Genomic DNA, 27,747 nt, shown 5'->3' with positions numbered 1-27,747 from the left:
CTGTCCCTGCGCCACGAGCTGGCAGGAGGTGGCAGCAGGAGGTGGCAGCAGGAGGGGGCAGCAGGAGGGGGCAGCAGGAGGGGGCAGCAGGAGGGGGCAGCAGGAGGGGGCAGCAGGAGGTGGCCTGAGGCCCACATCCATGGGTGACACCCAGCTGAGGGTTTGGGAGACTAACAAACCCACCCCAAAAGCACCCACCCCGGTCAGGCCATGTGTGTGAGTCTGGGGTTGGCTTTGTCATGGGGGGGACATCCAGGAAGGGGCAGGGAGGGCTGGGGGACATCATGCTTTGGAGAAAGTGCTTGTAGACGACGAGGGGACCCCGGGGTTGGCGCCTGGCTCCTCCTGCCAGCGGTTCATGCACCGCCGGCGGGCGTTCATGAAGAAGTTGCTGACGGTGTTGAGCTCCAGGCCCAGCTGCTGGGAGATGGTCATCTGCATCTCCTTGGACGGGCGCTTGTTCTCCTTGAAGATGGCGATCAGGGTGCGGCGCTGCAGGTCCGTGAAGACCAGGCGCTGCTTCTTGGGCTGCAGGCTCCGGTCCTTCTGCTGCTCCTGCTCCTTGCGTTTGCAAGCTGGAGACGTTCAAAAGAGAGAACAGGGCTGTTAATTTGGGGTTCCCCACCCTGCACCGCTTGCAGCTTGCCCGGCTGCCTCCCGAAATCCAGCCCCTTCCCACCGGGAAACTCGCTGGCTCGTGTCCCACCACTCCCTCCTCTTCCTCCCCGTGCCTCCTTGAAATAATTTCCCCCGCAGCCCCCCGGAGTTACTAGACTAGCCCAGATCTGAGAGGGCTTTGGGGGAATATTTCAGGGGCAAGGCAAAAGATTCCAGAAGAGGCTCTAACCCCCGATGTAGTCCAAGATGTTTATTCTTGAAGGTTTCCAGGGGAGAAAGAGACCAAACAAGGAAGATCAGGGCCTTTATCTAGAGTCCTGCTCAGGAAAAGAGAATTTGCTCTCAGCCAATTAGGCCAAGAAAGGAAGGAAGGGTTAAACTAACATGGCTACAGCTACAGGGGTCTCTGCTGGGGCGGGGGGGGAACCATTTCCCAGAGGAATACAACATTACAACATCTCCTGAGAAGGGACAATGGCCTCCTGTGACAGCAGGGTGACAAAAGCCTGGGGGAAGCCCAGGAAAAGTCTCAGCATCTCCAGCTGACCCTGGGACTAGAGGCTGAGGAAAGCCCTGGACTGCTCTGTTCCCAGAGACTGGCTATTGGGATTCATCCCTAAATTCTGGGGGCTATCCTTTGGCCTCCCTCAGCATGGTCTCACTCGCCTCCTCATCACCCCTGTGGATGGCCCTGGAGGACTCAGGGAACTGGTGGCTCCTGGCCACCACATCCAGCTGCCAGCTCGGAAATGCAGGGCAGAGCCGGGGACAGGGACATCATGGAAAGGTCACTCTGCAGCCCTAATCCCACAGGATCAGCCTGGAAGGACCAATCATGGATCCACCCGCTCTGGGAAGGGGTTTTCCTGCCTGAGTCACTGGAGGCTCCAGGATATTCTGTCTCCCCTGTGTGCCTTTGCTACCGGACCCTCTGGCACATTTGTCAGCATTGAATTAAAAGCCTCCCCCACAGGTTTGGCTGGAGGCAAAGGTCAGCACAGAGGGGCTGTCACGTCGGGAAGCCAGGAAAGCCCCCCTGACCCCAGCACACTGCATGAGGGCAGAGGAGGAAGTGAGTAAAAGAAATAAATGTATGAATTTTAATTGTGGGGATATCCAGCACACTGTGGGTGGAAGAGGTGGGACAAGGGGACCTTTGCTATGATAGTAACAAACTGTAGAAAACTGTAAAATGGTGGAGGTGGCTGATCCAGTCCCTGCTCAAAGCAGGGCTGACCCTGAAGCTGTCGGGGTTTGATCTGAGTGCTCAGGGACTCAACCAGACACGGAACTGCAGGAACCTGAGATGCCACGGACAGGGCAGGGCATGGACCTGACCCTACAGTGCTGGGAACAAAGCATTTCCTCCTGGGAAGCTCAGAAAAGAGAAAGCAAACTGTGGGCTGAAGTCCCAGAGGAAGTCCCACTTTTGCCCGGGGCAGCAGCAGTTTTCAGCCTTTGGGCTTTCTTGGTTCAGATCTTCTGAAGGATTTTGCAGGGTCCCTTGAGACATTTGTGGGTGGCAGATTTCAGCTTGCTTCTCTCAGGCACTTGCAGGAGCCTCTTTGGCCTGGAGGGCTCAAAGCAAGTTCCAAGCTCCAAGGCCAAAATGCTGCAGGGGCAGGGGACAGGTATTCCCCTTGGGCTAAACCCCTCCCTGCTCTCCAAACACACCCCCACAGCCACAGGGGAGGCCGTGCTTAGCTCAGGAGTAGTGGGAGGGTGTTTGGAGTAATTGCTTCCTCACTGGAAAATAAGCAATCTCCTCCTCCTGTAGTTCCTCAGCCACCTCCACTACAAGCCCTCTTCACATCAGCTCGAACTGAGAGAGAAGGATGGGATCCACCCCTTCCACCCGGAGCTGGGGAAATCTGGAGCTCACTGAAGGAGACCATTTATGCAGCAGATTGAGCTCTGTGTCCCAGCTGCTGGGCTCGGTCCTGGCCCTGTCCCCACGCCGTGCTGGGAGCCACCAGCTCTGCTCCCACTGGGCAGGGGATGGGAGGCATCGAGCTGGACACCACCAACCACTCTCAGTCCAAACCAGCCAGCCCTGGTAAAGCCAGTGGAGAACCTTCCCCTCCCCTTCTCCCCCGCTAGGCAGGTTTGGCTGCACACCACCATCCTTAGGGACAAAGGGACACTCTGAGTGATGCCAGGGGACCCTGTCCCAGGGGTACCTTACTCAAACAGCCAGCAGAGAATGTGGAAACCTACCCTATGACCATCAGATGCTTGCAAAAAGAACAAACAAAAAAAAGCCTTTATAGAAAATTTGACTTTTTTTTCCCCCAGACATGAATTTTAAAAAAGAACCCACCCCAAACATCCCCCCAAGCCAAACAACAAACAGAAAAACTCCTCCCACACTTGTGCCCCAAGCCCACCCTCCCCGAGCCCTCCTGGCACCCCGGCATGCTCAGCTCCTCCTGTGTCCAGGGTGGGCTCCTCACACTCCACCCACGGGGCTTTTGCCCTGCAGGATGGCCCTCGGAATGTCTCCCATGTGGATGGGAGATGTGACCCAGCTGCAATCCAGTCTGTCCTCCTGCTCTCCTTTCTGCTGGCACCCACTGCCACCACTGTGCTGGACATCCAGCCCAAGGCCCAGCCCTTCAGCTTTCCAACCTCCCGTTCCTTTTTCAGCAGTGATTATTACAACCCAATCTCCCATCAATAACCCTGAGCTCCGAGGCAAACACAAACCACCAGGGTAGAACTGGGCTCCTGCAGCAGAACCAGTGCCATTGTCCAGGCACAGGTGACATCCTGCTCCTCACCCCTGCTATTTTGGGTTATTTTTAGCCCGCGCTGCCGCTGGCGGCCGCATCCCACATTTCCTGTGCTGGTTTGTTTATTTATTAATTTCCCTTTCTGCTGACGCAGCCCCACAGCCCTCTCCCCCAGCTCAATCTAATTACAGCTCCGCACAGCAGCGATCGATGGCGACGCTGCTCAGATCTATTTACGGCAGCCATCAACCCCTCAACGCAGGATCTTTTTCCCATTCCCCATCCCCTGGGCGCTGCTTTCCCAGGCAGGCTGGTGGTGGCTGTCCCCATGTCCCCGCAGGCAGCCAGGGCCGAGGGGCAGCCAGGGGCACAGCTCTGCCTCCCTCCCATATCAGCCGTGGGTGAGGTATTTTCTTTCTGCTCCAAAATCCCTTTTTCCCCCAAGTTCTAAGATCCAAACAGCCCAGCCTCGGGTTAATGTTGTTTCTCCATCATGTCCTTCCCAGCTCTCTGGGCTTGGCTGTGGGGATGGGGACATTTCCACCCCTGCCTCTGCATGTGTCCCCAAAGGACTGGGTTTATTTATGGCTGGGCTTGTCCTGCTCCTCCGGGGGCACAGAGGGCCCTGGCAGTACCAGGACCAACCATCCCAGCCCCGAGGCTGCCAGAGCTCCAGGAGCGTTTGGCCAGCGCTCTCAGGGATGCTCAGGGTGGGGTTGTTGGGGTGGCTGTGCAGGGACAGGGCTGGGCTGATGATCCCTGAGGGATCCAGCTCAGGATATTCCAGCCTCCCATGGCTCTGTGGGCCAGTAACGGGTTGGGCTCACCCACAGTGGGGTTTTCTCCTCTGTCAAACCCTCCCCAGCTCATTTCACGCCCTCCAAACCCAACCAAGGAGCCCAGAAGTGACAAGGGGGGATGGCAGACGCAGTGGGACGGGGTTGGTGACGGCACGGATCCCTCCACACACCAGGCACACAATCCAAACAATCCCATCCCTAAGGCAGCTCTGACCCGGCTGCAGAAAAAACACAGCGAGCAAAGACAAGGAGGAACCTCGAGCAGGGAAAGCAGGAGGAAAGAGCTCCAAAAAGCAGAGGCATCCCACCCTCCTCCCCAGAGCATTCTGCCCAGGGTTTCTGCCTCCCGGGAGCCTCACGGCAGAGGCAGCGCGTTTTCCTTGACTTAACCTTGACAGCTCCGAGCAAAACATCTCCCAAATCATTTCAGAGGGGACATAATGGAGACAATCAAATGGCTGCTGCTCAGGAACTGCGATTATGCCTCGCAGCGTGAACCCCGCCAAGCATTTAACTAATACCTGATGGCTTTGCAGGCTTCCGCAGCCTGTCAGACCCTGCTTTCTCTATTATACCAGCAAACCTCTGCTTTTCGGCCCCAGCGTGCTCTTCCCTCTCCATTCACTTGCAATACAACCTGTAATTTTCTGCCCACTTTGCTTAAGTGCTGGTGATTTGTTGAAATCACAAAAGACAGCCAGGGGCTTTCAGAGCCAGCACGCCGGCTGTAAGCAAGGTTAGGGGGGGGGAATTCTGTACAAAACCCACCAGTTTCTCACTTTTTCTCCTTGTCAAATCATCTCCCAGGGATGGAAGGGGACTGAGGAGCATTTATGGGCTCAGAGGGAGGTAGAGGAAGGGATGGAGAGGGGGAACCTGGATGTGGTTGGCAGGTTTCCCTGGTGCAAAGGTGGCATGGGCTGGTGTGGGAAATGGATTTATAGAAAATTCTCAAAGCCTAGCTCACACAGTGGGCACCTGTATGCAAACCTTGAGATCAGAAATGCTGACTTAGAAATGCCATGGAATAGGACAGACATTGTTGAGAGAGAAATGGAACTAGAAAGTTTCAAAAGGTGGCCTTGCAAATAAGACTGGATACTTTGGAGAAATAGAACTATGAAAGATGCATTGGAATAGAAAGCATGAGGGGTAATTTCAGATTATTGGCTTTAAGGCATGTACAGCATGGTGTAGCTCAAACTGATAAACCAAAAAACACTTACAGTGTATTGTAATTAGGAAATAGTTGGCTTCTGATTGTGATGGTGTGAATGATAACATCTGTATTGTCTCACCCTTCTCATGAGACTGAAAATGCAATAAAAGTTTTTAAAACACCTCTCAGTTGCCCTCAGTTGTATCTCTGGGTCAGAAAAGGGCCTAATCCAACAGCCTGATTCCACTGCTGGGCACTGGGTGGGAAACGGCCCTGAGCAAAGCTGGCTTCTCTCCGTGCCTTCAAAACCGGCCCAGCCTCTGGACTGCCTCAGTTTCCCCCTCTCCTTGAAGCAGCAGAGGGATCTCAAAGGAGGTTGGAGCCAGGTGGAGCTCAGTCTCTTCTCCCAAGTAACCAATGACAGAAGGAAATGACTTCCAGTTGCACCAGGGGAGGTTTAGATTGGATATTAGGGAAAATTTCTTCATGGGAAAGGCTGCCCAGCCCTGGCACAGGATGCCCAGGGAAACAGTGGAGTCACCATCCCTGGAAGTGTTCCAGAAATGTGCAGATGTGGCACCTGGGGACCTGTTTAAGCAGGGAACATGGCAGTGGTGCTGGGTTGGTGGTTGGACTTGACCTAAGAGGTCTTTTCCAGCCTTAACAATTCCATGGCACTGTGATATCACTCCCTCTCCCAGAGAAGGGGGCTGGCTGTGACTGCTTCAGCCCCCACCCTGCTGCTCTGGAAGGTTTTGGGAGCTCCAGCTCTGAGCAAACAAGGATGAGCCCAGAATGAATCTCATGAGTGAACCTCGTGGTGTCTGCTCCCTGCGAGCTGGAGCAGAGACCAGGGAGCTTCATCTCCAAACAAGAAATCCTTTGGTTCACAGTGGGGCTGCCCGGGTGCTGGGGCAACTCTGAGAGCTTGGTTTGACTTCTCTTTGCACTGCAGGAAAAAGGAGATTTGTCACAAATAGAGATCCCCAGCAGAAATTCAGATCTTCTCCAGCTGGGAGAACACAATGCCGACAGGACAGGCAGCAGTACAGAACACAGGAGAAGTGCTCAAAAAACAAACCTCAACTTTCTTTTTGCCTTTTTTTTTTTTTCCCTGAAACCCCATTTGCTTCCAAACACAGACAAACAGACGGGCACAGGGGTTGTGGTGGTGGGATAGACGAGTAATGTGTGACTCTCACAATTAAAAGGCAAATATCCTGTAGATATGTTAAGAGAAGTTTTATAGCTTTATAGTTGTGTTTTACCCCCCTTGTGTTGTTATCAGGGGGTGACCTGGGTTTGGGACATTTGGGAGGGTCGGTTGTTACTATGGCAGCACCTGACCTCCAATCGAGATTTAAGGCAGTGATCTCCACCCCCGGACAGAGAAGGAGGAGCCGATGGACAGAACTTCGGGAGGGGCCAAAGGGTTAAAAGACAAAACCTCCATTGTGTGGGTGAACCCATGGTGGGAAAAATCCTCTGCTCCTGGTGCCGTAATATTTTCTCTATTCAGTCTTCTGCTGAATTTTTGATAAGGTTTTAATAAACCTGTTAAATTTTTTGGAAGTGAGTATAATTTATCATTTCTCACAGTGCCAACCATGGAATGACCTGCAGAGCCTGCCCTGCAGTGCTCACTCCTGGGATCCCCCAGCCTCCAGCTGCACACGATTAAAAAATCCCCTCCTGGCCTCCAAAAACTTGTGGGGAATTTTGGATGCCGTGGTGCCACAGCATCTGAGCCACTCTGTAGTGAAAAAAAAAAAAGATACCAGAGGCCACTCAGAGTCTGAGAGATGCGGTCAGGAGCTGCAGAGCATCCCAGCCCTGCTGGGCAGGACTGACACGGCTCGGCCAGAGCTGCCAGCCCCACACGTGTCCCCGTGCCTCGTGTGCCCTGGTGGGGCCAGGCTTCCCTGCCCGTGTCCCTGGCAGCTCGGCGAGGACGAGGAGAGCCCCCGGCCATTGGTATGCAGCCAGCGCTGCAGGGGGAGCCGCTTCCCCGAGCCCAGCAAATTAAATCTTCCTCTGAGCGCTGCGAATGAGGAGATGAGTTGAGATGAGATGAGACGAGACAAAGCCTCGCCTGCGCTTCCCTTCCCTCCTCACACCGAGGTTTCCGTGGCTCAGCCCAGGGAGTGAAACAGAGATTTTTGGAGTTCACTTAAGTTAACAAAATGCATTAAGCATTTATATTTTAGCTTGTAGAGTTATGTGTTGAATTTTAACCTTTTACTTAAGAAACCTTTGCCTGGTACAAAGGGCATAAGAAAATGCAAATTTCTGAAGCTTCTTGCATAAAGAACGATACTGGAGGGGACCGAGGATGCAAAGAACTCAGATAAAGAAGCTCCTCTGTCTCCAAGCCTATCAAGACTGACAGACGTACTCAGATAAGCACCAAAGGGCAGAGAGCGCACGCGCAGAGAGGAAAAGTTCAAAAGTTCAGTCATGAGGAAGACCACGATCTTCAGCCTCAGGACCACCGAGAGACCCCCATACGACCACCACAGCAAACCACGCGTGCCCAGAAGGGTGTGGACTTATTTAGCATGAGAAGCGAGGACAGGCGGGGCCAGGGGTTGAATATGCATGAAAAAGTTGTACAATGTATTGCATATGGAACAGCTTTGGGAATAAAGGTGTGGGTCAGACTGAGGCTCGGGGCACAAGTTTTTGGAGCAATATCTCACTTGTGCCGGGCGCTGACATACACACCCACTTCATAACTACCCCAGGGTGTGGAGTCTATTTATTTATTCCACGTATCGCTTCAGGAGCAGCTCTGATCCAGCTGAACTGGATCTGGCATTCGTTTTGCACCATATATTCTTCTAAATGTACTTTTCTTAGAGGTTAGAAATTTGTTATCGACCTTAGCAGGTGATCTTTAGGTTTTAGAATGATGATAGCTGGTGAATTTTTGGTTGGAGACTCTGCAGCTGAAATTTGCCTGTGAAGTTACTAAATTAATGCTCTGTGTATGTGTTAATGGACCTAGGATGTTAAGATGATGATATTCTTTGACTCTTCCAGTTCGATCTAGAAATAATGCAATGGATCTGGCTCTGGCAGCCGCCCACACCGACCACCCCACACATCCCCCACAGCCCCAGGGGCTGGCATCTGGAGGGAAGGGGCTGGAAAGGGAAGCACAAGCCCTCCGTCCCCTGCTCAGGTGACAAGGGTCCTTCCCGAGATGGGGGTCCCCATTTGGGGTCATCAGAGCTGCTCCAGCACGCAGAAGAGCCCCCAGGACAGCTCATTTCCTCTCCTGCACTTCTCAAGCTTGGCCTGCTCTTCTTTGGGTGGCATTTTTTAGCTTTCCCAGCACTGAAGCAGAGGAGTTTGTGTGGTTTGAGGGCGGCTGAAGCGACACAAAGGAGCTGTGGCTGCTGCAGCTCTGCTTGGCTCCATCCCTCCACATCTGCCCTGGTTTTATCCTCGTCCTCTCCAGGTGAGCTGTCCTGGCCCTGGTGGCAGCCACCAAACCCCCCTCAGGGACACCAAAACAGTTTCACATGACTTTAAAAGGTGAATTTGCTATTAAAAGCATTTCCTCTCTGCACAGGTTTCATTTCCCACTTGCTTTTCTAGACACCTTTGTGAAGGCAGACCTGGTGCCCCTCTGCTCTCCCCAGCACCCAGGGGAACGGGGATCAGCTCTGCTGGGAAGTCACTTCCCCCATTTGTCCTATTTCCTCCCTTTCCAGGCCCTTTTTTTTGGAACAGCTGCTTTTATTGTTCCGGTGGAGACCCGGCCACGGGGAGCGGCTGCCGGGGACAGCAGCGGCCGCTGTGCTGAGGCAGGGCTGGGCAGGAGCCCCGGAGCGCTGGCGGCGCTCGGATCTCCTCGCTCCTCTCCCGAGTCAGCAGCACTTAGCGTGACGAGAGCAAATTGGTGCTAATGAAGTGCCGGAGTCAGCGGCAGCGCCCGGAGGGATGGCAGCGGCGGAGGGGATGAGGCTGGAAAAGCTCCATCCCCTGGAATGAGTTTTCCTTGTGCTCAGCGTCGGTGCAAGAGCCCCAGCTGCAGATTCTGGGGGGGGGAAAGAGGAGTTTGGGGGCTGGTTTGTGTCACGGCTGCAGGGGGGGCTGCTGTTGGGTCAGACATCAGGGAAAGGTTCTTCCCCCCGAGGGTGCTGGCACTGCCCAGGCTCCCAGGGAACGGTCCCGGCCCCGAGGCTGCCAGGACAGCACTCCTAGGGATGCTCAGGGTGGGCTTGTTGGGGTGGCTGTGCAGGACTTGGACTGATGACCCCTGTGGGTCCCTTCCAGCTCAGGATATTCCAGGATTCTTCCACTCTGTGAGAAGGAGGCAATGCTGGACAAGGAGCCTGTGATGGGAGCCTGGGGTGGCATCCATCTGAACTTGTTGGCCCATGGGTTTTCATTCAGACTGATGGTGTTGCTGTGCTGCAGGATGTGCTCTGTCAGATGAAGGACCCACTTCCAAGTTTACTTCTGAAGGACCACTCCTGCAGCTTGAGTTGTTCCAGATAATATTTACTGAACAGGCCAATAAATTGTAAGTTAATAAATTAAAGTGTTAATTGAACACAGGTGATTCACGGATCTACATATCAGCATTTGGTCCACACACTCTGAATTTCAGATAAATGCAGACTGTGTGAAAGAGAAACATCCGTGGCTGAGGGTCCTGGGCATTCCACTCTGTCCTTGCCCCTTCACACAGGAGAGGAGCAGCGAGGATCTCCCTTTGGGATTCCCCCCAGCCTGCTCCTCCAGCTGCCCCTGGAACCCAGAGCAGGGACAAGAAGCAAGTTCAGTGGCAATGGCACGTCCTTCAGCAGAGTGCGTGCTGGCCCTGAGCTGCTCCCAGCAGAGCTGGTGCCCAGAGAGGGCCCAGTGCCACCATCAGCCACAAAACACGTGCTGGAGACAGGGAAAAAGCAGTGGAGGGGAAAAGCCCAAGAGTTTGCTGCACGTCCTGGTTAAATCTGGTCGTGGGTGCATTTATGGGGTGTGAGATGGGAAGGGCCCTTGCTGCTGGGTTTCTTCCCCGGGCGCAGGGACAGCCAGGACACTCTGTAATGCTCAGGGTGGGGCTTGTCCAGGGTTTGTGTCTCCAGGACCTCTGCAGGCGGGCAGGATGATGTGTATTGTAAAATGCAGGTGAACTCAATGGGAAGGAATGATGATGTCTACCATCAGTTCAGAAGATTGGATGATTTTTTATTTTAACTGTGCTACAATACATTAATACACTATATAAAGGAAGATACTAAAACTACATACTTACTTTCTCTAACTATTATATCTAACTACTAACAACTTGTGACCCTTTCTCGAGAGTGCAGCCACAGGTGGGCTGGATTGGCCACCAGGCTCAAACAATCCTCACCAGAATCCAACCAAGCAATCACCCCAGGTAAACAATTCTCCAAGCACATTCCACATGAGAAAAACAAGGAGCAGAAATAGAAATTGTTTTCTCTTTCTTTCTCTCTGTGCACCTTTATGAAAAATCCTGAGAAAAAGAAAAATGTGCTACCACAGATGTGCACAGGGCCACCGCTGCTCCGGGTACCCCGAGCCCCAGCAGCGTGTGCAGGAGGGAGACCCAGCCTGGATCAAGGGGTGAGGCCCCACTCCAGGGGACCCCCAGGCATTCACAGCCCTCTGTCAGCCCACGTCACTGCCCGGCTCCAGTGGGACCCCAAATCCCAGGTGTTCCCACCTGGCACAGAGCCAGCACGGGGGGCAGGCCCAGCCCAGCAGGCTCTGGGCAACCCCAGCCCTGAGCACAGACTGGGAGGTGAACTCAGGGAGAGCAGCCCTGGGGGGAAGGATTGGGGTGTTGGTGGGTGAGAGGCTCAGCCTGCCCTGGCCATGGGCACTGACCCCAGGAACCCCCCTGGGCTGGGCTGAGCCCCCAGCGTGGGCAGCAGGGGAGGGGGGATTCTGCCCCTCTGCCCCGCTCAGGTGAGACCCCACCTGCAGAGCTGCCCCAGCCCTGGGGAACAACAGCAGGAGGACGTGGAGCTGCTGGAGCCAGGCCAGAGGAGGCACGGAGATGCTGCCAGGGCTGGAGCCCCTCTGCTCTGGAGCCAGGCTGGGAGAGCTGGGGGTGCTCCCCTGGAGAGGAGAAGGCTCCAGGGAGAGCTCAGAGCCCCTGGCAGGGCCTGAAGGGGCTCCAGGAGAGCTGGAGAGGGACTGGGGACAAGGCCTGGAGGGACAGGAGCCAAGGAATGGCTGCCACTGCCAGAGGGCAGGGCTGGATGGGATATTGGGCAGGAATTGTTCCCTGTGAGGGTGGGCAGGCCCTGGCCCAGGGTGCCCAGAGCAGCTGTGGCTGCCCCTGGATCCCTGGCAGTGCCCAAGGCCAGGCTGGACAGGGCTTGGAGCAGCCTGGGACAGGGGAAGGTGTCCCTGCCATGGAAGTGGCGTGGGAGTGGATGGGCTCTGAGGTCCCTTCCAACCCAAACCGCTTTAGAATTCTGTGACAGCGGCAGGGACAGAACCCCATGCTGCTGCTCGGCGTGGCCCCTCCGGTGTGTCCCCCTCGCCCCTCTGGCCCAGGGTGACACCGGCCCCTCCCCGGCTGACGGTGAGGAGGGGTCCCAGCCCGCCCCCCCCCGCCGTTTCGGAGCGCTGGTCGCGCCCGCTCCCCCCGCAGCCGGCAATGGTTCGTTCCGCAGCCGCTCTGGGCCGTCCCCGCCGCTCTGGCGCCCCCCTGCGGACGGCAGGGCGCACTCCCCCCCGGGGCGGACGCAGTGGTACAGCCCGCCACGCCCCCCCCCCGCCCGATGGACCGACCCCGGCTCCCCCCTCTCCCTCAGCGCCTTGGGCCGGTCCGGCCGCTCCGCACACACGGGATGGAGCGGTCCACCCGCGCCCCGAGGGGGGGAATGGGCAACCCCGGGAGCCGCGGGAATGGAACTGCCCGGGCCAGGTGCGGGGCAGGGATGCTTCGTGTGCCCCCTTGATGCCCATAACTGCCCATAACTGCCCCATCACTGCCCATAACTGCCCCATCACTGCCCCATCACTGCCCATCACTGCCCATCACTGCCCCATCACTGCCCATAACTGCCCCATCACTGCCCATCACTGCCCATAACTGCCCCATAACTGCCCCATAACTGCCCCATCACTGCCCCATCACTGCCATCACTGCCCCATCACTGCCCATCACTGCCCCATAACTGCCCATAACTGCCCCATAACTGCCCATAACTGCCCCATCACTGCCCCATCACTGCCCATCACTGCCCATCACTGCCCCATAACTGCCCATAACTGCCCCATAACTGCCCATAACTGCCCCATCACTGCCCCATCACTGCCCCATCACTGCCCATCACTGCCCCATAACTGCCCATAACTGCCCCATAACTGCCCATAACTGCCCCATCACTGCCCCATCACTGCCATCACTGCCATAACTGCCCATAACTGCCCCATCACTGCCCCATCACTGCCCATCACTGCCCATCACTGCCCCATAACTGCCCATAACTGCCCATAACTGCCCCATCACTGCCCATCACTGCCCCATAACTGCCCCATCACTGCCCCATCACTGCCATCACTGCCATCACTGCCCCATCTCTGCCATCACTGCCCCATCACTGCCCCATCACTGCCGTCGCTGCCATAACTGCCCCATAACTGCCCCATCACTGCCATCACTGCCCCATCACTGCCATCACTGCCATCACTGCCATCACTGCCCCATCACTGCCATCACTGCCATCGCTGCCATCACTGCCCCATCACTGCCCCATCGCTGCCATCACTGCCCCATCTCTGCCATCACTGCCCCATCACTGCCATCGCTGCCATAACTGCCCCATAACTGCCCCATCACTGCCCATCACTGCCATAACTGCCCCATCACTGCCCCATCACTGCCTCATCACTGCCATCACTGCCATCACTGCCCCATCACTGCCATCACTACCCCATAACTGCCCCATCACTGCCCCATCACTGCCATCACTGCCCCATAACTGCCCCATCACTGCCCCATAACTGCCTCATCACTGCCATCACTGCCATCACTGCCATCACTGCCCCATAACTGCCTCATCACTGCCATCACTGCCATCACTGCCATCACTGCCATCACTGCCATCACTGCCCCATCACTGCCCATCACTGCCCCATAACTGCCCATAACTGCGCCATAACTGCCCATCACTGCCCCATCACTGCCCCATCACTGCCATCACTGCCCATCACTGCCCCATAACTGCCCATAACTGCCCCATAACTGCCCCATCACTGCCCCATCACTGCCCCATCACTGCCATCACTGCCATAACTGCCCATAACTGCCCCATCACTGCCCCATCACTGCCCATCACTGCCCATCACTGCCCCATAACTGCCCCATAACTGCCCATAACTGCCCCATCACTGCCCATCACTGCCCCATAACTGCCCCATCACTGCCCCATCACTGCCATCACTGCCATCACTGCCCCATCTCTGCCATCACTGCCCCATCACTGCCCCATCACTGCCGTCGCTGCCATAACTGCCCCATAACTGCCCCATCACTGCCATCACTGCCCCATCACTGCCATCACTGCCATCACTGCCCATCACTGCCCCATCACTGCCATCACTGCCATCACTGCCCATCACTGCCCCATCACTGCCATCACTGCCATCGCTGCCATCACTGCCCCATCACTGCCCCATCGCTGCCATCACTGCCCCATCTCTGCCATCACTGCCCCATCACTGCCATCGCTGCCATAACTGCCCCATAACTGCCCCATCACTGCCCATCACTGCCATAACTGCCCCATCACTGCCCCATAACTGCCTCATCACTGCCATCACTGCCATCACTGCCATCACTGCCCCATCACTGCCATCACTACCCCATAACTGCCCCATCACTGCCCCATCACTGCCATCACTGCCCATCACTGCCATCACTGCCCCATAACTGCCCCATCACTGCCCCATAACTGCCTCATCACTGCCATCACTGCCATCACTGCCATCACTGCCCCATAACTGCCTCATCACTGCCATCACTGCCATCACTGCCATCACTGCCATCACTGCCCATCACTGCCCCATCACTGCCCATCACTGCCCCATCACTGCCATCACTGCCCATCACTGCCCCATCGCTGCCATCACTGCCCCATCTCTGCCATCACTGCCCCATCACTGCCATCACTGCCCATCACTGCCCCATCACTGCCATCACTGCCCATCACTGCCCATCACTGCCCCATCACTGCCATCACTGCCCATCACTGCCCCATCGCTGCCATCACTGCCCCATCTCTGCCATCACTGCCCCATCACTGCCATCACTGCCCATCACTGCCATCACTGCCCATCACTGCCCCATCACTGCCCATCACTGCCCCATCTCTGCCATCACTGCCCCATCACTGCCATCACTGCCCATCACTGCCCCATCGCTGCCATCACTGCCCCATCGCTGCCCCATCACTGCCCATTGCTGCCCATCCCTGCCCGTCACTGCCCGTCCCTGCCCCATCACTGTCCCGCTTCTGCTCCACACATATGGGGCAGTAACACCACCCCAAAACCCCCACCCAGCCCCACAGCCACCACCCCGCGCCCCACCGGGACCCCGCTGTCCCCCGGGGTGTCCCCCGGGCTCGCGAGGCCGCGGTGGCACGGGGGGACACAGCGCTAAGCCAGTGGCTCTTAATCCACCGGCCGGCGTTATTAGTTCAGCTCCCCAGGCATTTCCCGCAGTAATTGCGCTGATCTGCCAGGGATTATGCGCTGCCACTGGAACGATGGATGATGTTTTAATTTGAGCTGGGCATCTCCGGGGAGGGCAGGGCAGGACCGAGACCCCCTGAGCGCTGAGCCCTTTCAAAGTCCCAGTGTGGGGCGAAGGGGCTGCTCAGGGGTGTTTTAGGGTGAGGGGCAGCCGGAACCGGCGCCCTGGTGGTCCGTGAAGCGATGCCCTGGCTGGGAGCTGAGCCAGCTCGACAGCAGGGTCCCAGCGCTGGGACACCAGCGATCCCAGCTGGATGGGGATGGGGTTCAGCTCCCCCTGCATGCCTGGGGAGCGCTCTTCCCAAATCCCAAATCGCTGCTGGGCTGGGGTGAACGATCGCTGTCCCGGCCCCATCCAGCCGGGAGGGAAACCCACGGGAAAAGGGCTCCTGCCTCCTCCCCTCCAAAGGCAGCAGAGAAACTCCCTCCTCAACGTTACCTTTAAAAATGACACACCCCCCCCCCCCCCCCGCGCTGTTCCTTCTGGTAACGCAGCAATTAATCACGGCGAGGATGGGATAGATTTGTAATCAGCTTCCCGCTCCCACCGCCCCCATTTCGCAGCCCTGGGTGTTTTTCCTGGGCACCCCCCCGCGCTCCCCCGCCCCGTTCCGTGTGGGGATGGGGCCAGCGCAGCCCATTGATCCTGCCCGGTCGATTTTATTGAAACTCCCACGAGTGGCTTTAACTGCGTGTTGGATATTGCTGGCACATCACTTTGATGGCGACGTGACCGGCGGGAGCTCGCGGGCAGGTTTGCGGGGAGGGCTGCGGGAAGGGGGGATCCATCCCGCAGGAGCTGCCCCATTCCCCGCCCCATTCCTCACCTCTATTCCTTGCCCCTATTCCCTGCCCCTATTCCCTGTCCCTATTCCCTATCCCATTCCCTGCCCCTATTCCCTGTCCCATTCCGTGCCCCATTCCCTGCAATATCCCCTGTCCCCATTCCCTGTCCCTATTCCCTGTCCCGTTCCCTGCCTTATTGCCTGCTTGCTCCCTGCCCCATTCCCTGTCCCTATTCCCTGCCCCATTCCCTGTCCCATTCCCTGTCCCATTCCCTGCCCCATTCCCTGTCCCATTCCCTGTCCCCATTCCCTGTCCCATTCCCTGTCCCCATTCCCTGCCCCGTTCCCTGCCTGTCCCCAGGGCTTCCCCCCAAGCTGGGACGGTGGAATGGGCCAGCAGAGCTGCGGAAGGGGCTTGGGATGGTTACAGGGAATGGTTTCTCTTGGAAAGGGGTTTGGGGGTAAAATGGGCTGAGAAGGAAAGGAGAGAGTGAAGGGGGGGAAAGAGGGCAGAGAGAAATGAGTTAAGAAAAAAAGGAATAATACAAAGGAAGAGAGAGAAAAGGAAGAAGAGGAAAGGGAGAAGATGCAGAAGAAGCGAGAAAAAGGGAAAGAAAAATAAATAAGGAAAAAAGATAAAAGGAAAGGAGAAATATAAGGAAAAGGAAAAGATAGGAAAAGGGGAAAGAAAAAGGAAGAAGTAAAAGGGAAACGAAGGGAGAAAGTGAAAGAAAGGGCGGGGGGGGGGGGGGGAAGGGAGAAAAAGAAAAGGTAAAGAAGAAAGGAAAAAGGAAACAAGGAGGAGAGGAGGGAGCGGGGGGAGCCGCGGGTGGCACAGCTCGGGTGGCACAGCTGTACCCGAGGCAATGCCCAACAGCCCCTCGGTTTCCCCTTTCCACTCCTGCCTCTTTTCTCCCGTTCTTGCACAGCTGGAGACACTGCCAGGGCACTGCCGGGGGACAGTGACACTGCCAGGTCCTGCCCCGTCCCACCAGCAGCATCCCAGGGGTTCCTGGGCTGGGCTGCAGCTCCGGAATGAATCCCTCATCCAGAGGAAGCACAAACCCTCCACAAGCCCCCTGAAAAGCGCTGGGGTATGAGGCGGAGGGGGGGTCTGAGCCTAAATGTCCCCCAGGGTCCCTTTTCCCGAGGATGAAGAACCTGGCTCACCCCCAGGTAACCTCAGTGGGGCCACCACCTTGCCATGGTGACAAAAACCAGAGCAAAGAAATCATCTGGGTTTTTCTTGGAGATGGTGAAGGCAGAGGAATCAGCAGTTTGGGGTGAAAAAGGCTGTTAGGAGTCTGGGGAGATTATTTCAGACTTTTTCCAGGAAAAGCGAGTGGGTTTGGAATCATCTTTCCTCGAATAAATGCTGATTTTGATGCTTTGTTTTCAATTTCTGTTTTCTGGCTGCCCGTGTGTGCAAGAAAGTGAGCAGGTGGCTTTGGGCAGTCCACTAGAGGAGCTCCCAGGGAAACGCCAGGGTAGGGATTCGCTGCCTTCCACTTGAGAAATGCCACCAAAATCCCGCAGTTTGGCCCCAAAAAGAGGATTAACATCAGGCATTGATCCAGGCATCCATGTACAGAGGCCTTGGGGTGACTCTGAAGTCTGGCAGGGCAGTGTCATCATCCCACCCTTCCCCTGTCCCTGTTCCCTGCCCCATTCCCTGCCCCATTCCCTTCCCCTATTCCCTGCTCCATTCTCTGCCCCCATTCCCTGCAATATACCCTGTCCCTATTCCTTGTCCCATTCCCTGCCCCATTCCCTGGAGTTGGGGGGCGGATGGGGAAGGACCCCCCCATTCTGGGGAGCCTCTGGAAGCACAAACCCCTTTGGCATCGAGCAGCACATTCCAGCCCCGCTGCGCCGGCTGCTCCATCCACAGAGGGAAACGCAGCCGAGATCCCCCTCTCCGAGCCGGGCTGGGATTGATCCGGGATTTATCCGGGGGTGCCGCGCCAGGGCAAACAAGAGAGCCACGGGAAATGGGAAAATCACGGAATAGGGCCAGATCTATGGGGAAATTGCAGGGCTGGGGCGCTGTCGCTGCGCTGCCCGGCCCCGTGGCGGGCTCTGCGCTGCCCCGCGGTGGGAGCAGCTCCCCGGAGCGCTGAGATCTCTGTCAGCCCCTGATGCTATCGCCCGTCAGCAGCTCCCGGCGCATTTGCAGTTTTATCCCCGATGGAGAGACTTCGCTCGTTACCTGCTCTTTATCGGCCATCGGGAGGAGCATGGCTCCCGCAAAGGGACCTGGAAAGGCGCCGGGGCACCGCGGAGTTCCTCGGGTTTCATAACCCGGCGCTGCCAGAGCTTTGCCCCTCGCTGCCAAAGCACCCTCATCCCCTCTGCTGCCCAAGGAAACTGAGGCACGAGCGGGGTTGTCAGTCCATGGCTACGTCACGGCTCGTGTCGCTTCCACGTGGTGGCACTTGGTGTGGGGAGGCCTGGGGACATTTCCCACGGGTCAAAACCACCCTTGCCACGGCCCTTGGACCGTGCCCTGCCCGTGCTGGGCACCGCTGTGGCACTCCTTGGGGACACCACCAGCTGTGGCCCGACGTGTTTCCCCCGCTGTTGGTCCATTTGGGGGTTTTGTAGGGTCCCTGACAGCCAAACCTGACGCTTTGGGTTCCCGGTGGTGCCCTCAGAGCTGTGCCACACACCGAGACCACTCGGCACACCCAGCCCCAAATATTTATGTCTCTCTGGATTCATTCCTGCAGCAGGAGAGCTCTGTTCTCCTCCAGCCTGTGGGAGACCTGCAGCTCCCTGCTCAGCCCTGAGCTCAGCAGAGTGGGGTTGGTACCCCTGGCCATGGCAGCAGCAGCAGCAAAAGCTGCAATTTACTCTTCCTTTTTTTTTTTTTTTTTTTTTTTTTTTTTTTTTTTTTTTTTGTCAAGATGTTGGGATTTTCCTCCCTCCTCTGCAAGCGAGGACAATACAGCCAGTCCCAGCCTTCCACAGCAGCCCCTGCTTTCCCCCCCGGCTCCATACAGAGATTTTCCATTCCCTTCTCCCAGTTTGGGCAGAGCTGAGCCACCCTCAGTCTGCCAGGGGTGACGAGGTTTCCCAAATCCCAGAGTGAATCCAAGCAATCCAAGGAATACGAGCAACCCGCAGCCCTGCCCATCTCAGCCCAGCATCCCCCCCATGTGGGCAAGGCATTGACTTCAGCACCTGTGAAACGTCTTGAACCCAACTCCTCCAGACATAAAACACCTTGAACGCCGTGGAATGGCTTTAAAATCACTTCTGGACCTCCTCTCCTTGCACTGCAGAAACCACCGGTGTTTAGAGCATTGATGCAGATCCCCAATGGAATATATATATATATATACACACACACACATATATATATATATATATATATATATATATAAAATTTCAAGAATGACCCTAATAACTTAGCAAAAAACAAAAACAAAACCAAAAAAAACAACAAAACAAAAACAAAACAAACAAAAAAAGAGCAATAACTTAGCAAATTTATATATACATATATATGTATAAAAATTACTTAGCAAATATATATATAAAATTTGCTAACTTATTAGGGTCATTCTTGAAATTTTACCCATGTCCATACAAACATCTCTCAATTTTAAAATTGGGTCCTTATTTTTTAAATGCCCTGGTCCCTCCTTCCAGCACCAAAGAATCCACGTTGCCTCTGTGCTTTGCTATTTTTAAACAACACCAAATATTTTAATAATCCATTTCTCCAGTTCAAGCCCGACTTGCTTTACATCTTGCTGGATACAGAGATCTCCCTGTGTCATTTGGGGTATTAACAAGATTTTTGAATTTCCATTAAATCAGCAAATTTTGCCGCTCGGTGGCCTCAGTCCTGCACGGAGCCAGGATTAAACCCACTCCAAAAGCTGCCAAAAGCTGCTGCTCGCCAGCACTCCGTGTCCCAGCGCATTCCTGCATCGCTCCCACCTGGCAGGGGGAATATTTTGGACTCCACCTTCCCTTTTGGGCCAGTTTGCAAAACCAGGGGCTGGCCCCAACCTCTCTCGCTGTCCTTGGGGCTGTGCAGGACAAGGCCATGGCCAAGTGCTCATCCCCGCTGGGTCGGACCATACCCCAGGCTGATGGGACACGTCCTGGGTTGGTGGGACACGTCCTGGGTTGGTGGGACACATCCTGGGCTCCTGTAAGCCTCAGCTTCATGCTAAACTCCAGGAATTTGCACATCTCAGCTTAAATCCAAAAAAGAAGCTGGGCCAGAGCCATGAACGTGGATTTGGGGTGAGGGCAGATCAAGGCTGCCCAGTGCCTCCATTCCTAATCAGGTCGCCCTCCCTCTGCTTGAACCTTTCCAAAAACCTCAGGGAACCTCAGGAGACTCTTCCTCTCCTGAGGAAGGTGACTGGTCCGGTTCTGCCCGAGCCAGGGAAGCAGCAATTCCCGCAGGGAACACGGCCCCTCCTGAGGCAGCAGCATCCCAAATCACACCCAAGGTCTGGAGCAGGAGGGCAGCTGGATTTCCCACCCGAGCTGCCAAGGCTCAGTTCTTTCAAACCATGCTCTGATGGAGTTTATTTCATTTTGAATCTGATTTTTTGTGTTCCTGTTTCTGGTCAGCCATCGTCACCCTGCTCCAAGCCCAGGACAGCCTCACACCAGGAGCTCCCTGTGCCAGGAGGTTTCTGCAGGGATTTTTGTTTCCTTTGCACCCAGGTGATGCCCGGGGCAAGGCAGGACATTCCCAAGGCAGGAAAACACGAGCCTGGGCCCTGCCTCTGCTCTTCTCCTGTCTTCACCATCCCTCTCCTTCCTCTGCTTTTTTGGCAGCAAGGAAGCTGGGCAGAAAACGCAGTGATGGGAGCACAGAGCTTCCTCCTCAGCTCCTCAGTGGGGCACGGCTGCTCCCCCAGAGCCACAGGCTCCCTGGCCCTGCAGCTGCCTCTGAGCAGAATGAGAAAATATTGGATTTGTTTTGTGAAGGGGAAAAAAAAAAAATCCAATATTCTGTCTGAGATCCCAGACTCCGTGCCTGGTTATGGCAGGAAAATGCTGTAAATCTCCCCTTTCCCCACCAGCTGGGAGAGAAAAACCCATTTTCTTTTAATATTCTTATTTTTCTCCTGGTCTAAGCCCCATCATTTTGCAGTCAGCTCTGCAATCTCTTTGTTGACCAGGGCTTAAACCTGCTCTCCCGGCTCCCCCGACCCCGGGAAGTCGCCTCGCACACCCTTCCCAGCAGCTCCCAGGCAGCGGCAATGAGATTTTAATAGATGTATTTTCAAATTAGTTCTGGGCCTTTCAAGACTTATCAGTTAAATGAGGTTTTTCAAATTGATTCAAAGGTCACTCCGAGAGTTTTCTCTTCTCTGTTATCTCTCCCTTATGGTTTCAGTGGCGATTGACAGGACGAGGAAAAAAATTATCACCCCCGTGTTGTACACGCAGAAAAAGATAAACCCAACAAAAACCCACCCAAAATGCGAACCCAAATTAACAGGAGGCGGCAAGAAAAGCCCCGGGCGTGGCCCCCGGGGCTGGGGCGATGTGCAGAGCCCGTGGGGGATTTGGGGAGCAGCGTTTGGGGGAGCAGAACCCCGCGGGCGCGGATGGGTGGCAGGCGGCACCCCGCGGAGAAGGGAGGTGGGGGGAAGGAACCCCATTTAATGTTTAACCTGCGGGAGGTTTATTGGCCCCTTCTGGGGCGCAGATTAGGAGCAAACAGAAAAACAGCCGCGGGCGGAGCGAGGCGGCCCCGCTGCGCTGATAAGGCGGCGGCGCGGAGCGGGGCGCGGAGCGCGGAGGGTGCGGGGAGCTGCGGGACGCGGGGTTCGGGCAGTGAGGGACACCAGGAGCTGCGGGACACGGGGTTCGGGCAGTGAGGGACACCAGGAGCTGCGGGACACGGGGTTCGGGCAGTGAGGGACACCAGGAGCTGCGGGACACGGGGTTCGGGCAGTGAGGGACACCAGGAGCTGCGGGACACGGGGTTCGGGCAGTGAGGGACACCAGGAGCTGCGGGACACGGGGTTCGGGCAGTGAGGGACACCAGGAGCTGCGGGACACGGGGTTCAGGCAATGGGGGACACCAGGAGCTGCGGGACACGGGGTTCAGGCAGTGAGAGACACCAGGAGCTGCGGGACACGGGGTTCAGGCAGTGAGGGACACCAGGAGCTGCGGGACACGGGGTTCAGGCAGTGAGAGACACCAGGAGCTGCGGGACACGGGGTTCAGGCAGTGAGAGACACCAGGAGCTGCGGGACACGGCGCACGGAGAGGAGCGGAGCGCGCAGCGGCCGCCCCCGCGCAGCCGGGGACGCCGTTGGTGGCTGCTCCGTGCGGGCGGCTCCGCACCGGCGGAGAAAGTCGCCTCTAATTCACGGAATCCCAAAACGGGTTGCTTCAGAAGGGACCTTAAAGCTCATCTCGTTCTAACTATATTTACGAGCTTTAAAAAAAAAATAGCAAAAAAATTAGTAATTTAAGAAAAAAATTAAGAAATTCAAGTTTAAAAAATTATATATAACCCAAACCAAAACAAAAAACCCCACACTTTTTAAGGTTTGGTTTGTTGTTTTTTGTTTCCCAAATGGGACAAAGCTTTGCCTCCTTTCCTGAATCCTTCCCCGACTCCCTGCGCGGGCAGCTCTCCCGGGCCGGGAGGAGCCGCTGCGAGCCGGGACCCCCAAAATCTCGTTTTCGCCCATTTTACGGCGACAAAACCTATTCTCTACCGGTGCTCCAAAGCTCCCCGCAGCTGCGGCGCCTTTTCCCCGTCGCCTGCGGCCACGCGCGGATCGAAAGCAACGAAATCCTCCGCGATTTTCTGCCGCTCTCCCGGGCCAGAGCCGGGCCGGGACCGGGGCCGCCCCGGTTCTCTGTGGCCGCGGGCCGGGAGGAGCCGTCGTTGGGCCAAAGTAGTTTGAAAGAAGCTGAAATCAAAATAAAACTCGTGAAAAAAAAATTATATATATATATTTCCTATATTTCCCGAGGTTTTAATCAGCGCCATCTTGTCCCTTTTTCTATCACGTCTGTGTATTAATTCGCGGTATTAATTAGTGACATTAATGATTGGTATTGTCAAAGCTCTCGGGCATTTTTCTTGGCTCAGCCCCGTGGTCGTGCTTGCAGTTCCGGGGTGATTTTGGGGTTTGTGTTGAAAAACGACGCTTCGTGCTGCGGTGGAGACATGCTCGGGGAAGGGATTCATAGGAGGAGAGGAAGAATTAAAAAAGAAAGTAAAAGAAAGAAAGTAAAAGGAAGGAAAAGAATGGAAAAGGAAAGGGGAAGAAAGGAAGAAAAAGAAGGAAAGGAGGAAAGGAGGAAAGAAGGAAAGAAGGAAGGAAAGAAGGAAGGAAAGAAGGAAAGAAGGAAAGAAGGGAAAAGAAAAGAAAAGAAAAGAAAAGAAAAGAAAGAAAAGAAAAGAAAAGAAAAGAAAAGAAAAGAAAAGAAAAGAAAAGAAAAGAAAAGAAAAGAAAAGAAAAGAAAAGAAAAGAAAAGAAAAGAAAAGAAAAGAAAAGAAAAGAAAAGAAAAGAAAAGAAAAGAAAAGAAAAGAAAAGGAAGAACCAAACAAAACGAACAAAAACAAGTTAAAACAAAAAATAATTAAAATGGAGAACGAAAAAACGAGGGTGGGGGGTGAGGGGTGGAAGTGTTAATAGAAAAATAAAACGAAAGGTTGGAGAGGGAAAAGGAGAAGCGAATGTAGAAGCAGCAGGAACTGCCCAGCTCTGAGGGCTGCCCGGGCCCCTCCGGGTCAGCCGCACCCCACGCGCGGGGGTGAATTCCACGCACAGTCGGGGAAAACCACGGCAGGAGGGATCCCCGAGCGCCCCTTCGAGCTGGGGATGAAGGAAGGCGGCGAGCGGGGGGCGCCGTGTCGCGAAAGGGACTCGATGGCGTTGTCGCCCTCCCGGGGAATAATCACGAGCGAATTTCGTGGTCCTGAGTGTCGGAATAAATCCGTGGCGGGCAAGGGGTTCCCACTAGAGGGGGGGCTGGATGGGAGCGCACCCACAGCCACGCGAGAGACACGCAGGGTGGGAGGCACGCGGGGATGGAGGTGCGGGAACGCTCCCACCGCCCCCATCACCCCTCGGGGAAGGAGCCGGGGCCTTTTCCGCCCCCAGGGCACGAGGGACCGGGCTTTAGCGGGTGGGGGGTCACACCCGTGCAGGGACCCCGAAAGTGTCACCGTGGGAGCTGTGCGTCACCCACGCGCCCTCGCAGGCCTCGCGGGGCGGTCACGAAGTTGGTGGAGATGGATCTGGGGCGGGCCCGGGGGTCTGCGGCCGCGACTTGGGGCCGCAGAGATGAATGGCCCGGGGGGACGGGCTGGGCACCGCCAGCTGCTGCCCAGATGTTTCTCCGTGGGACCCCTCCTCTTCTGCGGAGCCCCTTGGGGCGAGCGGGGCCGGAGGGAGCCGGGGGCGGCCGGAGCTGCAGCCCCCTCATCTCCCAGCTGAATAATTAATGGTTCATCTGCGGAGGGGGCGGCGGGACGGGGGGAACTGGGGTGGAAAGAGGAGAAAAGCGGCGGGTGCCATTTCTAGGGGCCCGGCGTGGTCATCGATCCGCGACTCACTGACTCGGACTAATCCATCAGATGGACTCCTGCGGCCCCGGACCGGGACCAGGGCTAGGATCAAAAATAGGAACAGAAAAAAGAAAATAGGAATAAGAATAGGACCGGGACCAGTACCAGGACCAAGACCAGGAACAGGAATTGGAATAGGAATAGAACCAGGAGCAGAACGAGGAATAGGACCAGAAAGAGAAATAGGAATAGAACCAAGACAGAAGCAGATATAGGATCAGAACCAGTACCAGCCCTTGCCCCGGCCATGCCACATGTCGAACACTTTTTTTTTTCTTTCTTTTTTTTTTTTTTTTTTTTTTTTTCCTTTTACCGGGAAGCAAAAATTCCTCTCTCCGCCCAGGTCCCTTCCCTGCTTGCCGGGGGGCGAAGGTGGCAACCATCCGGACCCCTCCAGGCCCCCAGCCGGAGCAGCGGAAAGAACGAGCGGACTCACCCCGAGGCCTCGGGCTGGGCCGGGCTGGGGATTCACCAGCATCGATCGGGGGGCTCGGGCCCGGCTCCCCCAGCGCGACCCCTTCCCCCCGATGCCGCCGCTCGGGGCTGAGCCCGGCAGGCTGAGGCGAACCCAGGGCCGGGCCCGGGCGGGAGAAACGGTGGCAGGAACGAAACGAAAGCGGGACCCAGCGGGGCTCGGGGTCGGAACAAAGCGGCAGGACCGGGGGGGGGCAGCTCGGCCGAGCCCCTCCAGGAGCCGCGTGGGGCGGCCCGGGCCCGCGTGGGGAGCGAGGCGCAGCGCGGGCAGGTTCAGGACGGAAGGCTGCGCTGGTGGTTGGTGGATTTTTTCCTGTTTTCACGGACAGCAAATGAACAAACCCCGTTCCCCGGAAATCTGGGGGGTTAATTCCTGTAAATAATGGGGACATGGCGGCCCTGGCGCCGGGGGAAACGGCGCCGGGGAAGAAAAATAATTTTGTGCAGAATAAATCCCCCACGGCGGCGCGAGGAGCAAAGAGGTGACAGCAGGGACAGGGACCCTACGAGCTGGTTCGGGGACAGGGATCTCTGACAGGGGCCGAGGACAAGGACCTCTCGAGGCGGGCTGAGAAGAGGGCTCCCCCTGAGCTTCCTCCAGCTGCGGCCGCCTTTTAATCATCACCATCGTGGTTATTTTTAATTATTATTACTATTATTATTTTTGAATTATTCATTATTATTTCCAATTCTGGCGAAGCAGAAGCCCAAGCCCGCTGCTCAATTAGCCCAAACAACGGGGGCATTAAACGGCCGATCGCGGCAGTGTTTAAATCTTTATTTACCAGAACCTTGTAAAGCCAGGAACAATTTGCATTCTATTAACTGCTTTTCAATAGGGCATCGACTGGAACTAAAAGATGCCACTACCCTGCCCTAATTAAAGAGCAACTGAATTACACTAAATACATATGAACGCTGCTCTTCCCCATAAATAACGGCGGGTCCTCGCTTTGCCCGTCCCCACGGGGAGCTCGGATTTCTTAAAAAATAAATTAAAAATCACTAATGTGTGTTTTACCCTCCACGGCTCGGCCCGGCGGAGCCAAGAGCTCCAGTCGTTTCCGGGGGGAGCGGCTCTGTGCCGGGGCTGGCGGGGAGCACCGGGCACGTCCCCTCTCGCCGCTGTCCCCTCTGTCCCACCCTCCGGCCCTTTCCCCCGCGACCCCCGCCCGCCCTCGGCACAGATCGCCGCGTTTCTCCAGCACAGCCTCGGCCCAGCGCCGGCCCGAGACCGCGGGGAACGGCGCTGCGGGACCGCGACCCAGCCGGGGATTGAGACACGGGGCAGGCGGGGCTCGTTCCTTCTGCCGAGGGCAGCCGGTGCCCGGAGGGAGCGGAGTGCGGCCCCGGTGCCGCAGCCTCGGTGAGGTGGCCCGGAGATTCCCCTGAGCGCGGCCCCGGTACCGAGAGGCGGCGGCCGAAGCGACCGCGGAGGAGTTCCAGGACACTGCCGGCGCCACGGGGCCGGTTCGGCGGCACCGGGAGGGAAATCCCCAAGGCAGGAGGACGGGCAGCGGCGAACGGGCACCTCGCGGCTCCGTCCAGCCGCGATCCCGCCTCTCTCGCGGGCAGCAGCAGGCCCGAGGAAGCAGGAGGTCGCCTTAGGTATAACTCACCTTAAATACAAATTCCTTCCCTTTGGTCTTAAGGTCACAAAGCGGGTCGGTAACACTGCTCGGGCCCGGCCCCAGTTCGCGATGGCAACCCCGGAACCCCCAAGGGCTCCCACGCGTGTTCGCAGCACCCCCTGACCCACCCGCTCGGAGGTGCGTGGCGGGCGGCCCGAGCCGTGCCGTGCCGTGCCGTGTCCTACCTGCCAGTCTGAGCGCCGACATCCTCTGAAATTCCGGCTCCTGCAACCATTTCCACATCCTGCGGAAAGTCTCCCGGCCGGACTTGAGCTTACTCCAGGGCTTGGGGTTCCGCAGCAGGTCCGAGAGGGTCCCCTGGGAGCGGCACAAGATCCTCTGCGCGAAGATGGCCTGCGGGATGCTGTACCGCTTCAGCTCGGCCGTGATCCGCTGGGCCACCTCCTTGGTGTTGATCTCCTCCACCTGCCCGGAGCCGCCGGGCTGGGAGCCGGCGCCGGGCGCCGGGCGCTCCCGCTCGCCCAGCAGCGAGGCTCCGGGCTGGCCGTGCGGGTGGCCGTGCGGGTGCATCCCGTTGAGCGGCGGCATCATGGCCGAGCTGGGCGCCGCCAGCCCCCGCGCCAGGTGCTCCTCGCCCCGGGACAGCATCGCGGCGTGCGAGTCGAAGCCGTTGGGCGAGAGCATCTTCTCGTTGGGCAAGTGGCCGGCGGGGCCGTAGGGGGCCAGCGGCTGCTGGGCGTTGTGGAGGCTGCCCAGCCCGTTGGGCAGCGGCGATAGGGGCTGCCCCATGGCCGGCATGTCCTTGGGGTAGTGGCTGTAGAGGTTGCCCATGGAGGCCAAGCTCCGCTCGTCGCGCATGAGGGTGAAGCTACCGCTGACGTTGCCGGCCAGGCGCTGGTGTGGGTGGTGGTGGTGGTGGTGGTGGTGCGGGTGGTGGAACTTCTCCGAGACGGTGGAGATGGGCGGCAGGTGCTGCAGGGGAGTCAGCGTGGTGTAGGTGCTGCTCAGGCTCATGCCGGAGGGCGACTCGCAGGACATGCTCATGGCGGGGTGCAGCGGGGCTCCCAGGCTGTGCTCGCCGCGGTAGTCGCCCCCCTCCAGGATGGAGGCCATGCCCGAGACCATGGCGGGCCGGCCGTGCGGCACCAGGTTGCGGTGCGAGCTCTGCCGCCCGTGCGCGGGGCTCAGCAGCTCGGCGGGCTGCGAGTGCGGGACTCCGTGCAGGCTGCCCAGGTTCTCCATCGCCAGCTCCAT

General features: G+C 56.8%; 1 protein-coding gene across 1 annotated transcript; it reads right to left on the bottom strand.

The window, feature by feature from the left end:
• Positions 1-94: 94 nt before the first annotated feature.
• ONECUT3 (one cut homeobox 3) lies at positions 95-27,747 on the bottom strand. Its single transcript, XM_053965924.1, has 2 exons — positions 26,718-27,747; positions 95-575 (listed from the first exon to the last, which is right to left on the bottom strand). Exons 1-2 carry the CDS (start codon positions 27,745-27,747, stop codon positions 283-285), a joined length of 1,323 nt encoding a protein of 440 aa, XP_053821899.1. The 3' UTR covers positions 95-282.

The sequence above is a fragment of the Vidua chalybeata genome, chromosome 27 (assembly GCF_026979565.1).
Source record: "Vidua chalybeata isolate OUT-0048 chromosome 27, bVidCha1 merged haplotype, whole genome shotgun sequence".
Classification (NCBI taxonomy): domain Eukaryota; kingdom Metazoa; phylum Chordata; class Aves; order Passeriformes; family Viduidae; genus Vidua; species Vidua chalybeata.
The sequence above is the reverse complement of the archived record's forward strand: the minus strand, read 5'-3'. Positions and strand labels throughout refer to the sequence as shown.